The following is a 14,705-nucleotide window of genomic DNA, read 5'->3' as shown; positions in this document are numbered from 1 at the left end:
AGTAACAACAATTATAATAATAAATGTTTCAATTTAATATGTATATAAATTATTATTTATTTTCTACATTATTTGTTAAAACTAATTAAATTCACTGCAGCACTGATTTAACTTTCACTGAAAACCAGAACACCGCTGATAAGGTCCACTCTAGCGGAAAATGCGTTAGTGAATGTTGTTTACCGGCATGTCCGTGGTGGAAAGGGCTCTAGATATTCTGCTCCAGGAAGCGGAGGAGCTGTGCATCGGGAGTAGCGTCGTGGAGCTGGACAAGATTCCGACTGCCTTGGAGTTTTGTCGGGAATTCTACTCCAAAAACCAGCCGGTGGTCATTCGCAAGGCACTCAACTGGCCCGCGATTGGGAAATGGACGCCGAAGTACCTAATCGAGGCTCTCGGGGACAGGAGCGTGGATGTAGCAATCACCCCGAACGGCTATGCCGACGGGTTGGCCACTCAAAATGGACAGGAGTACTTCGTTCTGCCGCTGGAGACGAAAATGAAACTGTCCGAGGTGGTCCGCCGCCTGGATGATCCCACTGGTGCTGTCCACTACATACAAAAGCAAAACTCCAATCTCAGTGTGGACCTACCGGAACTGGCTGCTGATCTGCGGGTCAGTGATCTCGACTTTGCCCAGCAGTCCTTTAACAAACCGCCTGATGCTGTTAACTTTTGGCTGGGCGACGAGCGAGCCGTTACCTCCATGCACAAGGATCCCTACGAGAACGTGTACTGCGTGATATCCGGTCACAAGGACTTCGTCCTCATCCCGCCGCACCAGCTTAGCTGCGTACCCCGAGGAATTTACCCTACAGGCGTTTACAAGACCTCTGATAGTGGTCAGTTCTACATTGAACCCTTGAGGGATGAGGAAGGCAGCGATCAGTTCACGGAATGGGTCAGCATTGATCCCCTGTCACCCGACCTGGCCAAATATCCGGAGTACGCCCGGGCCAAGCCTCTCAAAGTACGCGTTAACGCGGGAGACATCCTGTACCTGCCCAACTACTGGTTCCACCATGTGTCCCAAAGCCACAAGTGCATCGCGGTGAACTTCTGGTACGACCTGGACTACGATAGCCGGTACTGCTACTACCGCATGCTGGAGCAGATGACGACCGCAAGAAGTGACTAGTAGAATCATGAGAAGAATGTATTCTCAGGGATTGTTAGCTGAATTGAAAACCCTCCTTGTTTTCAGTGTATTTATATATATTATTGTTACATAATTTAATGTTAAATAAAAAACTGATAGACAAAATGAGTTGCGAACTATGACTAAGGACACGACCATAAAAGATTTATCTTTTGCGAAATTCGTAAATGAAATATGAAATATCCGTACAGATGATGACATCTTAAATTAGGAATGTTTGCTTTGTTGGGTTATTCGCTAGTCTATTCGAGACTGACGTCCTGTTCTTCTGCGCCGGAAGGCTCCGCTGCAGCCTGGCCATCTGCCTCCTCCCCAGGATTTTCGTTGTTCTCGCACTCCAGGTCGCCATTTCCCGATGAGGAGACGTTCTTTTGATCCGCCTCGGCCAAGTCTGCATCGTTATTCGAGTCCTGCGACTGGGATTGGGACTGCTTGCGCACACGCTGGTTCTTCTGCTTGGCCGGACTGGCTGCAGAAGGTGCCAACTTCGTCTTGGGCTTGCAGCTATCCTGCGGCTGTTCCACCACAAAAAGCTGCTCCAAATAAGAACGATACCAAAGCAGGAACTCGTCCCGCTGTCGTGGTATGTCCATCTTTTTGATCTTGGCATAAATGCGTTTGGGCGAAATCAGTGGCGAGCTGGCGGTCGAATTCTGGGCAGCAGTGGCCGTCAGCTTTGATACCTCTGCCAGTAGGGAGTCATTGATGACGGTGTTGTTGTGTGTCTGGTTGCGAATGCGTTTGATAATGTACTCGATCAGTTCGTGGTCCGGTGCCAGTTCTATGCTGGTCCCTGGTCCTGATCCCGATCCAGAGGCTTGTTCTACTTTCCCCTCGAGGATTTTCTGGCAAGGAAGAAGCAATGATGAGTTAATCGAACCAGTTTACGAAAACCTTTCTTACCTCTTCGTTCTCGGCCCTAGAAGAAGAGGTAACAGCAGAAGCGCTGTCCTCCATTTCATCCAGGTGCTGTCCGTTCTGAGGATTGCCCACACTTAGCTGCTTCACTGGCGTTCCTTTTTCGTCCTCGGGCCGATCGTTGTCTAGCTGCAGACGCATTACCTCCAGCGGGGTTTCACTGCGACTCTCGGTGGCCTCCGCGTCGCCAGTACGTTCGTTCTCCTCCTGGTTGAGAGCCTTTCTCAGGCCGTGTGGTTCCTGTGGCTGCTGCAGCTGCTGATTTTGTTGCTGTTGTTGTTGCTGCTGCTGCTCAAAGAGTGTCTCCAGTCGGCGGTAGACATCCTCCTTGATTGATTCATAAAACTTTGTGGTGAACTTGTCGTTCTTCAGAGCGTTAACCAGCAGATTTCGATTCAGTTCCTCGGAGGCCGTTTCCTCGGTTTGCTCCATGGCATTTGATTCGTCCGCGGGCGATGCTTCTTGTCCGAGCGTAGGAGTAGAGTCCACTAGAGTTATCTGGGGTAGCTCGCTGTAGTCCATGTAGTGAGCTGGAAGCTCGAAGTCGAAACGAAGATGCCGCTGCTGCAGAGGAGTTAGCGACACAGTCGAAGTGGTGGGCTTTGCTGGTACCTTGTTCCGCTGATACAGCGGACTGTTGCCATAGTTTACGTTCATGTTGAGATTGGAGGAGCTAGCCTGCTCGGGCTCCTCATCTCGCAGCGTGGAAAGCTGAGGACGACGACGATTGCGACGACGACCCGAGCCGAATATGACGTTATCATGGTTCTCCTCCACCTCGTCCACATCCTCATCGTCGTGGTCGCGAATGTGGGCTGCATCATCGCGCCAGTCCCGTTTTCTGCCCGAACTGCCGCTGTTGTTGAGATTATTGCTGCCATTGGAGCTGCTGCCATGCAAAGCGGTTAGTGGCGACTCGAAAAAGTGACGACGCTGCTGCTGGTGGGTCAAACCACCACGCGTAGTCGGCGGAAGCAACTGTGGCGGCTGAAAGTAGCTGGGACGTGCCCGTTGTCGTCGGTACTGCTGGAGGTCCACGTTCAGCTCCTCGTTGCTTTTATTTGATAAGAGATTTTGGCGCGAATGACTGGAAGAGCGTACAGATATTAATGGGTTAATGCAAGCGGGTAGAAAAGAATAAGCAGTTGAACTAGCTAAAGTCAAGTCAAGTTTATCGATTCTATTTATCCTTTTAAATTTGAATTAACATCGTTCTTACCAAAAATATAAACAAAATTCTACCAAAATAATAGTATATTTTTTAATTAGATTTTTTTTTACTGCCGAATAGGATTTTGCAAAACTTGGTTAGCAGTCTTAGTTAGTCTTGGTTAGTCACTTTCAACTCTGTTAATGGAACACTATTCAGCAACGCGTGGTCGCACTTACCGGTGCACAGAATTGAAAATTAACTCTTTACAATAGTTTTATTTAATTTTTATTGCTTTTGACGCTTTTCCATCAAACAACCATTAATAAATCCAACACCAAAATTATAAAGCATTACCTGCGGAAGTTGTCCCAGTAGTTGTTGGCTCGGTTTCCGGGTGGTACTTGGTTGTTCAATGTGATACCGCCACCAGGTGCTCCTCCACCAGCTGCTCCCTCGGGCAGCGAGTGCAGGTTGTTGGCATGCTGGTTCTGGGTTCGCAGATTCGAGTTGTTCTGATGTATCGTGTTGTTGTGATGGTTCATGAAGATGGGACCTGGACTTGAGCGGTAAGTAGGCGGCGACAGGGGTGTCTCGTTGTTGAAGTGCGTCGGCGGTGGCGGGGGAGCAGCATTGTTAAGGAACGGCTGCGCCTGATGCTGTTGCTGTTGATGATGATGCGATTCTGCCCCGCTACGATGACAGCTGCGCTGGTAGTTACTAAAGGCGCTCTGGTGGGCACCAAAGTTAAATAGCTGCTCAGATTGAGCTCGACTGCTGCCCAGGCACAGATTGTTGGGCATCTGACCCATTCCAGGGCCCACCGGAGGCGGTACTGATTCCGAGCGCAAGCCGAAGCTGTGATCCTGGCATGCTACAACATTAAATCGATCCTGGAGCTGTGAAAAAACACTTGAATTAGTCTTTGATTTGGCCCTCTAATCTCATGGATTGTCTTACCGTATGTAGCTGGTGGTTGAGGTTGTCAATCTCGCGCTGCTGATGCCACAGTGCCTGGTTGCACTGGCACACAGAGTTTATAAGCATTTGCTGCGTCTGCATGAACTGCTGCAGCAGAACTGCGTCGGTAGATGCGTTCGATCCGGAGCCATTTGAGGAGCCGACTTGTTGGCCAGCTGGTAGCTTCTTAAACTCTGTGCCGGCGCTGGAGCTCGGCTGACCGTAAACGGGCTGCTGTCCATGCCACGAACTTCCAGAGTTGTGTGATGCTGCTAGTGGATGCATATAAATAAGCGTTAACCAAGGAAACTAATACATGAATTCAAGTTGGTAAAGTGATTTCCGCCTTTGTTGACGGAATTAAAAACTTACCCCACATTCCAGGCACTGGTTGCATGGGGGGCGGCATGTACTGCGATCTATTGCTGCTGGAGGGTATGCTGTCATTTCCCAGGGATAGCGTATCAAGTGTTACATTCAGATCATCTTCGTTTAGCGTCGACGGAGGAGCAGGCGGTGGTGGTTGTGCTTGCTGTGGGGTAACGCTAGTTTGCTGACCGCGTCGTTGCTCCACCACTGTGTTGGCAGATGGAGACCTCTTTAGTGTCGCTGACGAAGCGGTACGTACGTTGGCGAAGTACTTATCGCTGTCAGTGTCGTCGTTTCCCTCGTCATCCGCCTCCGATGTGGTGTTGTTGCTGGCTACGTAGCGCTGCTCCAGTTCCCGCTGCTTCTGCTCGTACTCCTTTCGCAGCCGCTCGCACTGCGAGCGCAGTTCATCTCGCAGTTGTTCCTTGGTGGGCGTAGCCTGAAGGGAAGTATCCATCTCGGACGGATCCTCTTCCTCGGTCATCCGCTGCTGTCTCATGGGGGTAGGTGTTGGGGTAAGACTGCTTCTTTTAAGTGCATCATCTCCCATTTGAACAGCGGCGGCCGCCTGTTGTTTGCGTCGCTCGATCTCTGCCTTCAGGGCTAGGATACGGTCACGCTCCTTTTGCAAGCTGGCTGCTTCCGCTCGCAGTTCGCTCGTAACATCGTTCAGAGCGAATACGCGATGGGCAATCTCAGCCGGCAATTCGCGCTCCACGCTAGTTCTTTCCTCACTACGCCGCTCCAAAGTGGAGCCCATGCTGGGGGTACTTTCCTCAATCTGGCTAACAGTGTACAGCATTCCCTTTAGTCTCGCCATCTGAGCCTTGAGTGCTTCTATATCAGCCGTCTTCTGGTTGATCATTGCCTGTGCGTGAAGTGCCCGTTGGGCGGCGTTGGCCGCCTCCTGGCGTATGATGGGTACGTTTCTCTGATACTCCACAGGAACAACACGCTCCTTGGGAGGCTCTGGGGCCGATTCTGGCTTGGGAGGAGGCGTGGGAGTCTCCCCTTTCTCTTTGATGACTCTAGCCGTCTCCCTGGCCGTACGGTTGATGCTGTTTAGTTCGTCCACCAGGTTGCGCATATCCTCACGTTGAGTGCGCAGCGATTCCAGTTTCTCCTGCAGGGCTTCCTGCTCGGCCAGGATCTCGGGCCCATCATCGCCAAGCACCGTGCTCAGTTCGTTCTGGTTGTGTATAAAGGCGGTGAGATTCTTCATGCGCCCCACCAGAGACGCCATGTCGTCCTGTACCTGCTGCACAGACTCGTATTTCGGTGCCTCTCCCCCATTGACATTGTGGGGCAAGCTATCGGCTTGCTGGCGCATCCGCTCCATCTCGTTAAGGTGAGATTTGGCCAAATTTTGGATTTGTAGCAGCTTCGCCTGTTCGTCGTGCAGGTGCTGCATGTTCCTATTGGAGGCTTCCAAGCGCTGCTGCAACTCATCGAAGCTGGGCGTGGTATCGGGCGTGGGCGTTTCCAAGACGCTGTGTAGGCTCTGAATGGATTGGGCGCGGTTGTCGCTCATCTGAAAGGTACAAATGATTTGAGTTCTAGAAGGCGCACTTTTAGTTTTATTAACCAACTAACCTCGCTTAATGCAACATCCTCCAGGCTGGTCGAATTGACCACGCCCTCACCCTGATCCGAATTTGGGTTGATTTCGTGCACCATGTAGTTCGTCTGGGGCAAGAAGAATTAAAGGATTTAGTTTCATTTAATATTACGATATAAAAAAGTTATTATCAATCTTATAAATGTTTTACGGCTTACTTGACGTTCCTGATACGAAGCTTTCAAACTCACCTCTACAACTTTTCTACTCGGTTGATATCTGCTATTCAGGTTCTCGTCTAATCCTAGCAGGGCGCGTAGCACGTCAACCTGCGAGCGAAAACCTTCGGTTCTGGGAGCAAAATGGTGTACACCAAGGACTCGGTGAACGAGTTGTTGCAGTCCAGCGGGTGTCAGTGGCGGTGCCTGCTCCTCGTTGCCACTCAAATTGCCGTTTCCGTTGCTTGTAGTTGCGTTCGGTATGACTACACCTACTGTGGCATTCGGGGGCGTCGATTGACGCAAACGCAGCAAAGCTGACGAAGATGAGGGGGCGCCTGTGCTATTAGCTGACGAGGATGGCTGGTGCTGAACCCTCTGGACAGGACGGACGGGGAATCGATAGCGCTGCTGCTGTTCCTGCAATTGCTCTGTAATCAAAAATAGCCAAAGATCAGTATTGAAGTTTAGGTCCATTGCTAGATACTGCGCTGCGAACTACATCATCTCAGTGGGCGTTTATTTTCGTGCGCATCTTATTTTTAGAACATGAACTGGCGCACCGATCTCTGTGTGGGCCAGGCCGATCACTTGGCCAGGTGCGGATATTGGAAATTGCTCAATGAAATGTGTATTCCTCAACGATTTCAGGATCCATTACCTGCTGTATCGTAGGTGCCGTGTTCGGCGGCCAACTGACGCAGTGCCTCGCGCTGCTGTTGTGCAGGTGACTTGTGATCCTTGCTAGACAGCTGCTGCTCCGCCGGCGATCGATTCTTGGCGTTGGTGATGCGTGCTCGGTGTAGGAGATCCTTTAAGCAACAGTAAATGAAGATTAGGAGGAAAACCAGCACGAGGATGGCGGTAATTTTGCTGATTTTAGGTCTATATATATATATATATCTATTTCAGATATATATATATATGTAAGGGCGCTGCTCTGGCCGATCGAAATTCGTTGTCCGCAGTGGTTGCGTTCGCATTCGCTACTAAGCCAGCGGCTAACGAATTTCCGCAGGTCGCGATGAGTGTAAAGTGTATTTATAAAACACAGAAGAGAAAGGTCTTGGTGTCTTCTCTTCAAGAAGATTTGCCATGGCAACCGGACGTCCGTCTAACTTACATTCAGAGTTTTCAGCGTCTCCCGCTGCAGCGTCTCTGGCTCCACAAGGTCCAGGTCCGGTTCGCCCAGGTGCTCCTGCTGCCGGCGGGAGCGGGCCGACCGGCTAGATGTCGCGGCTGCACTCGATCCGGACGTGGGTGCTCCGTTTACGGGCGTTTGTTGTTTAGGCACCGCACCGGTTGCCCCGCCCACCGAGTTGTTGTTGCTGCTGCCATTGCTGCGGGCGCTGGCGTTGGCTTGGTCCACAACTACCTTGGGCGGCGGCGCCATTAGAAAATATATATATTTGCGTACAAAAAACGACGCTACAAAATTGAAAAACTCCTCTTTTTTGTACTCCCACTTTGTTTTCTGCTTTGCGCACTCTGACAGCTGTTCCCAACCAGGGCTGGCAGCTAGCTAACAAGCCTACCAAGCTGTGGTCACACTGGCAGCGGACGTTTTTTTGAAATTGAATTTTTTTCCAAAATTATCAAAATGTATATCTGTAAAAAGTATTTTAAATTCTTTTGGTGTAGATAAACTAACTTTACTTGGTAATTTGATATCTTTTATGATAATTATTTATTTGGAGATTACTTGATAATATGTTCCTTGGATAATACACATTATATGACTAGAACCAGTGCCCTTTTTAAGACTGGACGTGCCTACTTTCCCTGCTTGCGCTGGATGATGTCCTCCTTGAGCGCCCTAATCCGATCCCGCTCCGCACGGAGTCCCTCCGCTTGACCACGTAGATCACTGGTGAAGTCCGTGAACATGTTGAGCATGGAATTCAGGAGCTCGGCGTTGTCGGGAGCACCCGACGAGGTCGATGGATTCTCTTCTTGGGCTCTCTCTATGGCCTCGCTGTCCACTCGGACTTCTGACGAGGTGGTCTGTCTGCTGGTCTGAACGGAGGTAGAGCTCTGGACCTGCACCGTTTGCCTGGAGGACATGTGCTCCTCGATCATCTTGGTTGTGTCCACCATGTTCTGCACGCGCTTAAACTGCGCCTTTAGGTTGGCGATCTCGTTTAGCTTCGCCTGCAGATAACTGGCCTGCTCCTCTTTGTCCTCCTCGCCCTCCTCCTCACCAGTTGGTACCTCTTCCCGGTTGGTGGAGTCTCCAGAAGCACTGGCGGATGAAGCAACTGTTACTGTCTCCGATGAGGACTCAACATGGGACTGAACCTCCTCCTCCTCGGTGGACTGCCGCACTTGTCGGCGCTGCGCATTCAGAAGGGTCAGCTCAGCGGCTCGCAAGCGCAGTGTCTCCATCTCCTCAAGCAACTGGCGGTGCTCCTCCTGCATCTCTTGCAGCTGTCTGTTGGAGGCAGCTAGGCGCTTAAAAAATACGAATAATTAGTTTTGGAAACTGCAATTATTAAAAAATTGGTTTAAAAACATCATAGTTCAAAGATTACATTATGACATCAAAAGAAAAATGATTTTGTATATTATTATTAAAAACAGTATTATTTATTTCACTGGCATAGAAGAAGCTTCGTACTCTAATTTCAATTTTAACTGAAACATCTAGAGACTGTAGGCTTATTGGTGTGACTCATTCATCTTGTTGTCTAAAAAAAATGTGTCACGGTATTTATTTAACTTTACTGACTGAGCTTTCTTATTGTTTTAAAACACCAAATACCAAGAGTTTTGGAATTTTCCGAAGACTCCAGCTTACCTCGCTCAAGGCGGCATTGTCCCCATTTTGAGGCCTATTCAGTTCGTTGACCATTTTCTGGGTTCCTGAGGAGAAGAGGGAATACTTGGTGTTATGTATATCGTGCACGTTGATTATTTTCTCAATACAAACAAAGGCCCATCGCAAGGCACTGTCTAAAAATAAATGGCTCTTTGTTAAATTATTTTTCAGTTAGAATAGTGTCAGTCATCTTGGCAGTTTTGAAGACAAAACTAACAAGTGCACTTATGAAAATGTACACCGCAATACACAAAATATATTATAATGCTTGAAAATGCTACCTTTTAATAATATTCGAATCCTCCGAGCGAATAGCTGTGCACAAAGAGATGCCCAAATTTCAACTGAAACGATGTGCCGAAAACGAAAATATTTTGAATCGTTTTCTCGTGTGTGTAGAGTTTTTAGAAACAGCCGACAAGCTTGTCCACATTAATATGAAAGTCTACAAAGGAAACTTTTTTTAAGTTTAGAAAGGGAAGGTAACAATTAAATTAAAAACATGTTTGAAACATTTTTTTTTATCGTAATTGCAACAGAAGCATTTTTTTTATAAAAATATAGTTATAAATATAAGCCACTGTGTTAATATAAATGTACATCAATTGCATGATGATTTGGGTAAACCTGCTCTGTAAACGGTGATCCAAATTTAGACTTCCAAGAGTCATCACCTTTCCCACCAATTCATTTGCCAGTTGTTTGCATTGTGTACATCGATATAGTGATAAGAAAATCTGAGGCTTGAACCTTATAAAGGTACATTCTCACAAGAGAAGAGAATCAGTTGAATAAAAATCTTACAATGAGTGGAGGTGTGCGGTTCAAAAGTTGGAATACAAAACTATTATAATTTTTCTGTTTTGCAGTAGTAATATGGTACTTTATCTGCATATTTGGCGGAGTTTTCGGAGCAAAACCCAAAGACTTGGAGGTTTCTGAAACAACAGAAACGGATTTAACTACTCCCCATCTGGAATATGGTCTAATTACGGGCAACTTGAGTATCTGCGGCAATGTGGCAGATAATGTGTTTCTACCATTTGTGGGGGACTGTAATAGGTACTACCTCTGTCGCTGTGAGTTTTGAGCTTAAGATCGTCATATTTTGGAATGTTTATTATAATATGTTTATTTTTTAGCTGGTCAAGCCATAGAACTCCAATGCGAATGGCCTTACGAGTTCAATGCAAATACCCAGAGCTGTGTAAATCCTGGTGCAGCTGATTGTCTGCCCACCTGCGAGGCCTTCAATTTCAGCACCTTCAGTTACCAGAGAACCTGTACGAGGTACGTGCTGTGCTACTACGGAAAACCTGTTCTACGGCAATGCCAGGATGGCCTTCAATACAACTCTGCCACAGATCGCTGTGATTTCCCCCAAAATGTCGATTGCGTGGAGTCCGAGTGCTCCATCTACTCCAATGCGTATCATCTGCGCTATGTTCCCAGCAAGGTTTCCTGCCAGAAGTACTTCATTTGCGGCAACGGAATTCCCAGGGAGCAAACCTGTACTGTTGGCCTCCACTTTAGTACCAAGTGCGATTGCTGCGATATTCCATCCAAGTCGGACTGCCAGGTGGGCTAAGAACAACAGTACAGTCTTAAGGGAAATAGTGGGATAAACCTTTAACTTTTTAGATACCAGCTATGAAAAGAAAAGTGCAGCAGCTATCACGACTCTCACCTGGTACTACTGAAGGAATCTGCCCACCATCCGGGGTCCATTTCTATGTCCATGAGTCTCGACGGGATGCCTATTACTATTGCGTGGATGGACATGGTCTGGTTCTGGATTGTTCGGCGGGTCTTTGGTACGATCCCAAGGTTCAGGAGTGCCGGGAACCCCAGAATGTGGGCCTGTAACATGGCTGATCTGAATAAAAAAATCTTTATGTGACGAAAGTACTATAGATGTTTCAGTTATTAAATGATTAATAAACAGTCAAGTTAATTACTTAGCTAATTCGGTTGAAATAGTATGATTTTAAGAAAAATTGATTATTCGAATACATAACCAAATAGCTTTTTTATGTTAAGTATCCTTCCAACGAGTTCAATCAATTAATTGGTAGATTTCTTAAATTTTTAAAAGATTCTATAAAAATAAGGTGATACCTTATAAATAATTTGTCTTTTCGTAATCTTTAGTAAATTGAAGGCATTCGTTTGGTTGAAATCGTATTGGATCTTTATTTTGAGTAACTAGAAGCCCACGAGGTGTGGTTCCCGGCACTCCTCGCGCTTGGCATCGAACACCAGGCCGGGTGTGCAGTCCAAGGTGACTCCACGTCCATTTAGGCAATAGTAGTACGCATCCTGACGCTTCTGGTGCGCAATAAAGTGGGCGCCCTCCGATGGACACTCAATGTCGGCGAGACGTGGTGGAGCTCGGGCAAAGGGCAGGATATTCCGCTGAAGGCTCTCCACCTAAAAGAAATGAATAGTTTTTATGTGGCTCACAGGAGACTCCAAATATCAAAAACACGCACCGTGCAGTTGACTTTCGAGGGGAAATCGCAGCTCTGGGTGCTTGGATTATACTGTAGGCCACTTGTGCAGTTCTGAACTTGAGGAAGACCATCCATGCAAATGTAGTACTTGTCACAGCGAGCCTTGCTGGGTATGTAAACGATGTCATCCGGATTATTATTCCGGCTGCACAGGTTGTCCACGCAGTCGACGTACTGCGGATAGTCACAGCGATCGGTCAGGGCATTGTACTGCAGTCCATCGGAGCACTGGCGGATCACCGGAGTGCCGTCGAAGCAGAGAACGTACTTGGTGCACGTGCGATCGTAGCAGAACGATGACAGGCCGCGGTTCTTGCAGGATCCAATACACTCGACCTCCATCAGGGGCACACATTCCTGATCCCTCGCATCGAAGTAGTAGTCCGTGGGGCATTCACGGGGCACAGCTATCTCGTCTGGGTTGGGAAGAGGATAATGCGGTGAACTATATACCCGCAGGTGGTTAGTAACTTACTCATGCACAGGAAGTACTTGCTGCAGTTGCCCACCTGGGGAACAAAGAGATTGTTGACCACATTGGAGCATACATTGACATCGCCATCAGCAGCGCTACAGCTTCCAAGCAGGGCAACCAGTGCCAAGAGGGTCAGGCGACTTATCACTTGGAAAACAAACCAAGTTAGATCATTCCGGTTCCATAGCTGCAAATTCATACTCACTATTCAAGGTTGGTTTCCTGCGGTTACTATCGTCTTACCTCGAAAAACCCCTCCATTTATAGGCAAACTCACTTGCCATTCAATCTCCGATTTGTTTTGATTCCCTGCAAATTCCCAATCTTATCAGATGTGGATGCATGTTTCCATGTGGTAATTGGATGGTTCTTCCTCATTCAAATTCGTCGGGCGAAGATAAGTTCGGTGAACAAGAGCCAATATTCAGGAACATACACCTCTGTCAGCCATTAGGAAACACGTGTAGCGATGAGTCACAGTTGATCATCTAACCACGAATCGTTCAAGATCCGATGTAATTGTTACAAGTGTTTGGAATATTTGGATAGGATAGACCCATTACTTTGAAGATCTAGAAATTATTTAAGTTTACGATTTCCTTCAATATATATATATATATCTATTGAAATTCTAGTTACATTTTGTTTACAGTCAGGAAAAACTCCCAGTTAATCCAATTGGAATGTATTATTCTATAAAAAGTTCGTAATCTTGTCATATTTTAATCGCTATTGCGCAGTAATACTTTGAATGTTTTAACTACTTGTGCACTCAAGTGATAAAAAAAGTAAACGTGCAAGGAAATTAAATTTTTTTCATTGATATCCACGGGTTCTGAGAACCAGTCTATTTAAAACTGTTCAAATATGGCTATTATCGCGATGTTTGGTGTTGACAAATTGAAAGTCGAAATGTTTGCAGAAATAGGCGTAGTTTTCCTATAGAGGAGTCGTGTGCCGAAATAACCGGCTTGATAAGTCTAAGTTGGCAAAAACTCATTAGAAGACGAAATAGAGTCGATATAAAATGAATATTTCCTGGCCTGATAGCAAACAGTTGTGGCACACAGTTCAAGCTATCCAGGAGTAAGTTGCTCATGGGATGGGATTCCCTATAGTTCATTTACCTAATAATCCGTAACTTCCCCAAGTGAAGTGGCTATTAAATGGGCCCCTACTATTGATCATTTTGATGGTTCACCGGAACCGGGCTGACGAAGATCTTGTAGTGGCCCCCGGTCCAGACGACGATGGTGAGGGCCTAAGTGTCCAGGATAAGGAAATTTACGATATGTACGAAAACACCCAGATAAATGTCTGCGGCAATGTGGCGGATGGAGTTTATTTGCCCTATGTTGGAAATTGCTCCAAATATATCGAGTGTGAAAGTGAGTTATATACCTTAAAACATCGCATTATATTTTAAAACAAAAGAAAAATAGTTGTTCAGGCAATATTTTGTACACCTTATACATAAGTTTCTAAACTAAGCCTGTGCTATTTTGTAGACAAAACCATTAAGGAAGTAGGCAGCTGCATGGATTTGGCAAAGGATAATACAGATATTTGCGATCCAAACAAGCCGTGTGAGCTGGGCTACGATCCTGTTCTCCAAGTGTGCACCTACATGGAGAAGGTACAGTGCCTGCCCACCTGTGAGTCGTTCCGATTGAGCAGCTTCTGCTACGACAACACCTGTACCAAGTACGTGCTCTGCTACTACGGCAAACCCGTGCTGCGCCAATGCCACGATGGACTCCAGTACAACAACGCCACAGATCGCTGTGACTTCCCCGAGTTTGTGGACTGTGTGGCCAACGACTGTTCCGCCACCTTCCAGCCAGAGGACATCATCTACCTGAGTAGCAAGGCCTCCTGCAGCAAGTACTACGTCTGTTCCAATGGACATCCCTGGGAACAGGAGTGTGCTCCTGGCTTGGCCTACAATCCCAGCTGCAAGTGCTGCGATTTCGCCAAGAATGTTAACTGCACGGTGAGTAGGGGAAAGTGGATTTTTTACCATTTCAAATATATATTTTCAAATTGATCGTTTTTGCAAAGGATTGCTTTAAAGTACATTCTTAGCTGCTTCTGAACTAATTTAAAAAATTGATTTATTTATACCCAAATTTATCTAGATTGATGCTGCAGCCAGGAATATTCTGCCGTATTCCCGAACCCCTCTGCGTCGTGCTGACATTAAGTGTCCCCCTATGGGAACTCACTTTTTCACACACAAATCTCGCCGAGATGCATACTATTACTGCGTCGAAGGACGTGGAGTCACACTAGACTGCACTCCGGGTCTTTACTACGATCCCAAGGTGGAGGATTGCCGCAGACCGGAATTCGTTGGTGTCTGAGTTTTCATAAATAAATAATTACAACCTGTTGCCCCTTTGCTTTTGATTTTCGATTAGAAGACTTTAAAAAGTGATAGGAAGTGTTTCTAAAGAGTACATAACATTTTTGGTGGCGTTATTAGAATAATATATATTATTTGGTATAAGTCCTTCTTATCATTCCAAGAAAGTTCCATTAGTAAGTAAAGTAATGAACAAACGGAG

At 46.8% G+C, this 14,705-nt stretch overlaps 6 protein-coding genes across 7 annotated transcripts; 3 read left to right on the top strand and 3 right to left on the bottom strand.

Moving 5' to 3' along the window:
• The first annotated feature begins 146 nt into the window (after nucleotides 1–146).
• LOC6605588 (bifunctional peptidase and (3S)-lysyl hydroxylase Jmjd7) lies at nucleotides 147–1,151 on the top strand. Its single transcript, XM_002030371.2, has one exon. The coding sequence runs from the start codon at nucleotides 173–175 to the stop codon at nucleotides 1,136–1,138; it is 966 nt and encodes a 321-aa protein (XP_002030407.2). The 5' UTR covers nucleotides 147–172; the 3' UTR covers nucleotides 1,139–1,151.
• An 8-nt stretch (nucleotides 1,152–1,159) lies between these two features.
• Nucleotides 1,160–7,804, bottom strand: LOC6605587. Of its 2 annotated transcripts, none has more exons than XM_032717983.1 (9): nucleotides 7,456–7,804; nucleotides 6,994–7,144; nucleotides 6,366–6,763; nucleotides 6,150–6,242; nucleotides 4,560–6,087; nucleotides 4,188–4,459; nucleotides 3,585–4,126; nucleotides 2,063–3,164; nucleotides 1,160–2,004 (listed from the first exon to the last, which is right to left on the bottom strand). In XM_032717983.1, exons 1-9 carry the CDS (start codon nucleotides 7,723–7,725, stop codon nucleotides 1,402–1,404), a joined length of 4,959 nt encoding a protein of 1,652 aa, XP_032573874.1. In that variant the 5' UTR covers nucleotides 7,726–7,804; the 3' UTR covers nucleotides 1,160–1,401. The 2 variants fall into 2 exon arrangements, with proteins under 2 accessions (XP_032573874.1, XP_002030406.1); XM_002030370.2 differs by having other exon boundaries at nucleotides 4,188–4,456.
• Nucleotides 7,805–7,988: 184 nt separating this feature from the next.
• Nucleotides 7,989–9,494, bottom strand: LOC6605586 (protein gar2). The gene is made up of 3 exons (XM_002030369.2): nucleotides 9,432–9,494; nucleotides 9,130–9,194; nucleotides 7,989–8,783 (listed from the first exon to the last, which is right to left on the bottom strand). Exons 2-3 carry the CDS (start codon nucleotides 9,181–9,183, stop codon nucleotides 8,106–8,108), a joined length of 732 nt encoding a protein of 243 aa, XP_002030405.1. The 5' UTR covers nucleotides 9,184–9,194; nucleotides 9,432–9,494; the 3' UTR covers nucleotides 7,989–8,105.
• Nucleotides 9,495–9,947: 453 nt separating this feature from the next.
• Nucleotides 9,948–11,058, top strand: LOC6605585 (protein obstructor-E). The gene is made up of 4 exons (XM_002030368.2): nucleotides 9,948–9,965; nucleotides 10,020–10,229; nucleotides 10,293–10,729; nucleotides 10,792–11,058. The coding sequence occupies exons 1-4, from the start codon at nucleotides 9,956–9,958 to the stop codon at nucleotides 11,014–11,016; spliced, it is 882 nt and encodes a 293-aa protein (XP_002030404.1). The 5' UTR covers nucleotides 9,948–9,955; the 3' UTR covers nucleotides 11,017–11,058.
• A 260-nt stretch (nucleotides 11,059–11,318) lies between these two features.
• On the bottom strand, nucleotides 11,319–12,429 carry LOC6605584 (protein obstructor-E). The gene is made up of 4 exons (XM_032719163.1): nucleotides 12,344–12,429; nucleotides 12,139–12,285; nucleotides 11,643–12,079; nucleotides 11,319–11,580 (listed from the first exon to the last, which is right to left on the bottom strand). Coding segments are annotated over exons 1-4 (810 nt in total). The 5' UTR covers nucleotides 12,345–12,429; the 3' UTR covers nucleotides 11,319–11,355.
• Nucleotides 12,430–13,191: 762 nt separating this feature from the next.
• Nucleotides 13,192–14,539, top strand: LOC6605583 (probable chitinase 10). The gene is made up of 4 exons (XM_002030366.2): nucleotides 13,192–13,224; nucleotides 13,290–13,526; nucleotides 13,647–14,131; nucleotides 14,277–14,539. Coding segments are annotated over exons 1-4 (948 nt in total). The 5' UTR covers nucleotides 13,192–13,223; the 3' UTR covers nucleotides 14,502–14,539.
• Nucleotides 14,540–14,705: the final 166 nt, after the last annotated feature.

The sequence above is a fragment of the Drosophila sechellia genome, chromosome 3L, assembly GCF_004382195.2.
Source record: "Drosophila sechellia strain sech25 chromosome 3L, ASM438219v1, whole genome shotgun sequence".
NCBI lineage: Eukaryota > Metazoa > Arthropoda > Insecta > Diptera > Drosophilidae > Drosophila > Drosophila sechellia.
The sequence above is the reverse complement of the archived record's forward strand: the minus strand, read 5'-3'. Positions and strand labels throughout refer to the sequence as shown.

Excerpts from the sequence above, each read along its gene's own strand:
- LOC6605588 (XM_002030371.2), top strand. The coding sequence starts at position 173 with ATGTTGTTTACCGGCATGTCCGTGGTGGAAAGGGCTCTAGATATTCTG.
- LOC6605587 (XM_032717983.1), bottom strand. The coding sequence starts at position 7,725 with ATGGCGCCGCCGCCCAAGGTAGTTGTGGACCAAGCCAACGCCAGCGCC. Across the intron at positions 6,764-6,993 it reads CGGCACCTACGATACAGCAG|AGCAATTGCAGGAACAGCAG; the intron begins GTAATGGATCCT and ends TTTTGATTACAG. Across the intron at positions 4,127-4,187 it reads TCAACCACCAGCTACATACG|CTCCAGGATCGATTTAATGT; the intron begins GTAAGACAATCC and ends GTTTTTTCACAG.
- LOC6605586 (XM_002030369.2), bottom strand. The coding sequence starts at position 9,183 with ATGGTCAACGAACTGAATAGGCCTCAAAATGGGGACAATGCCGCCTTG. Across the intron at positions 8,784-9,129 it reads ACAATGCCGCCTTGAGCGAG|CGCCTAGCTGCCTCCAACAG; the intron begins GTAAGCTGGAGT and ends GTATTTTTTAAG.
- LOC6605585 (XM_002030368.2), top strand. Across the intron at positions 10,230-10,292 it reads TAGGTACTACCTCTGTCGCT|CTGGTCAAGCCATAGAACTC; the intron begins GTGAGTTTTGAG and ends TTTATTTTTTAG. Across the intron at positions 10,730-10,791 it reads CATCCAAGTCGGACTGCCAG|ATACCAGCTATGAAAAGAAA; the intron begins GTGGGCTAAGAA and ends TTAACTTTTTAG.
- LOC6605584 (XM_032719163.1), bottom strand. Across the intron at positions 12,080-12,138 it reads CAAGTACTTCCTGTGCATGA|ACGAGATAGCTGTGCCCCGT; the intron begins GTAAGTTACTAA and ends TTCCCAACCCAG. Across the intron at positions 11,581-11,642 it reads CCTCGAAAGTCAACTGCACG|GTGGAGAGCCTTCAGCGGAA; the intron begins GTGCGTGTTTTT and ends CATTTCTTTTAG.
- LOC6605583 (XM_002030366.2), top strand. Across the intron at positions 13,527-13,646 it reads CAAATATATCGAGTGTGAAA|ACAAAACCATTAAGGAAGTA; the intron begins GTGAGTTATATA and ends GCTATTTTGTAG. Across the intron at positions 14,132-14,276 it reads CCAAGAATGTTAACTGCACG|ATTGATGCTGCAGCCAGGAA; the intron begins GTGAGTAGGGGA and ends AAATTTATCTAG.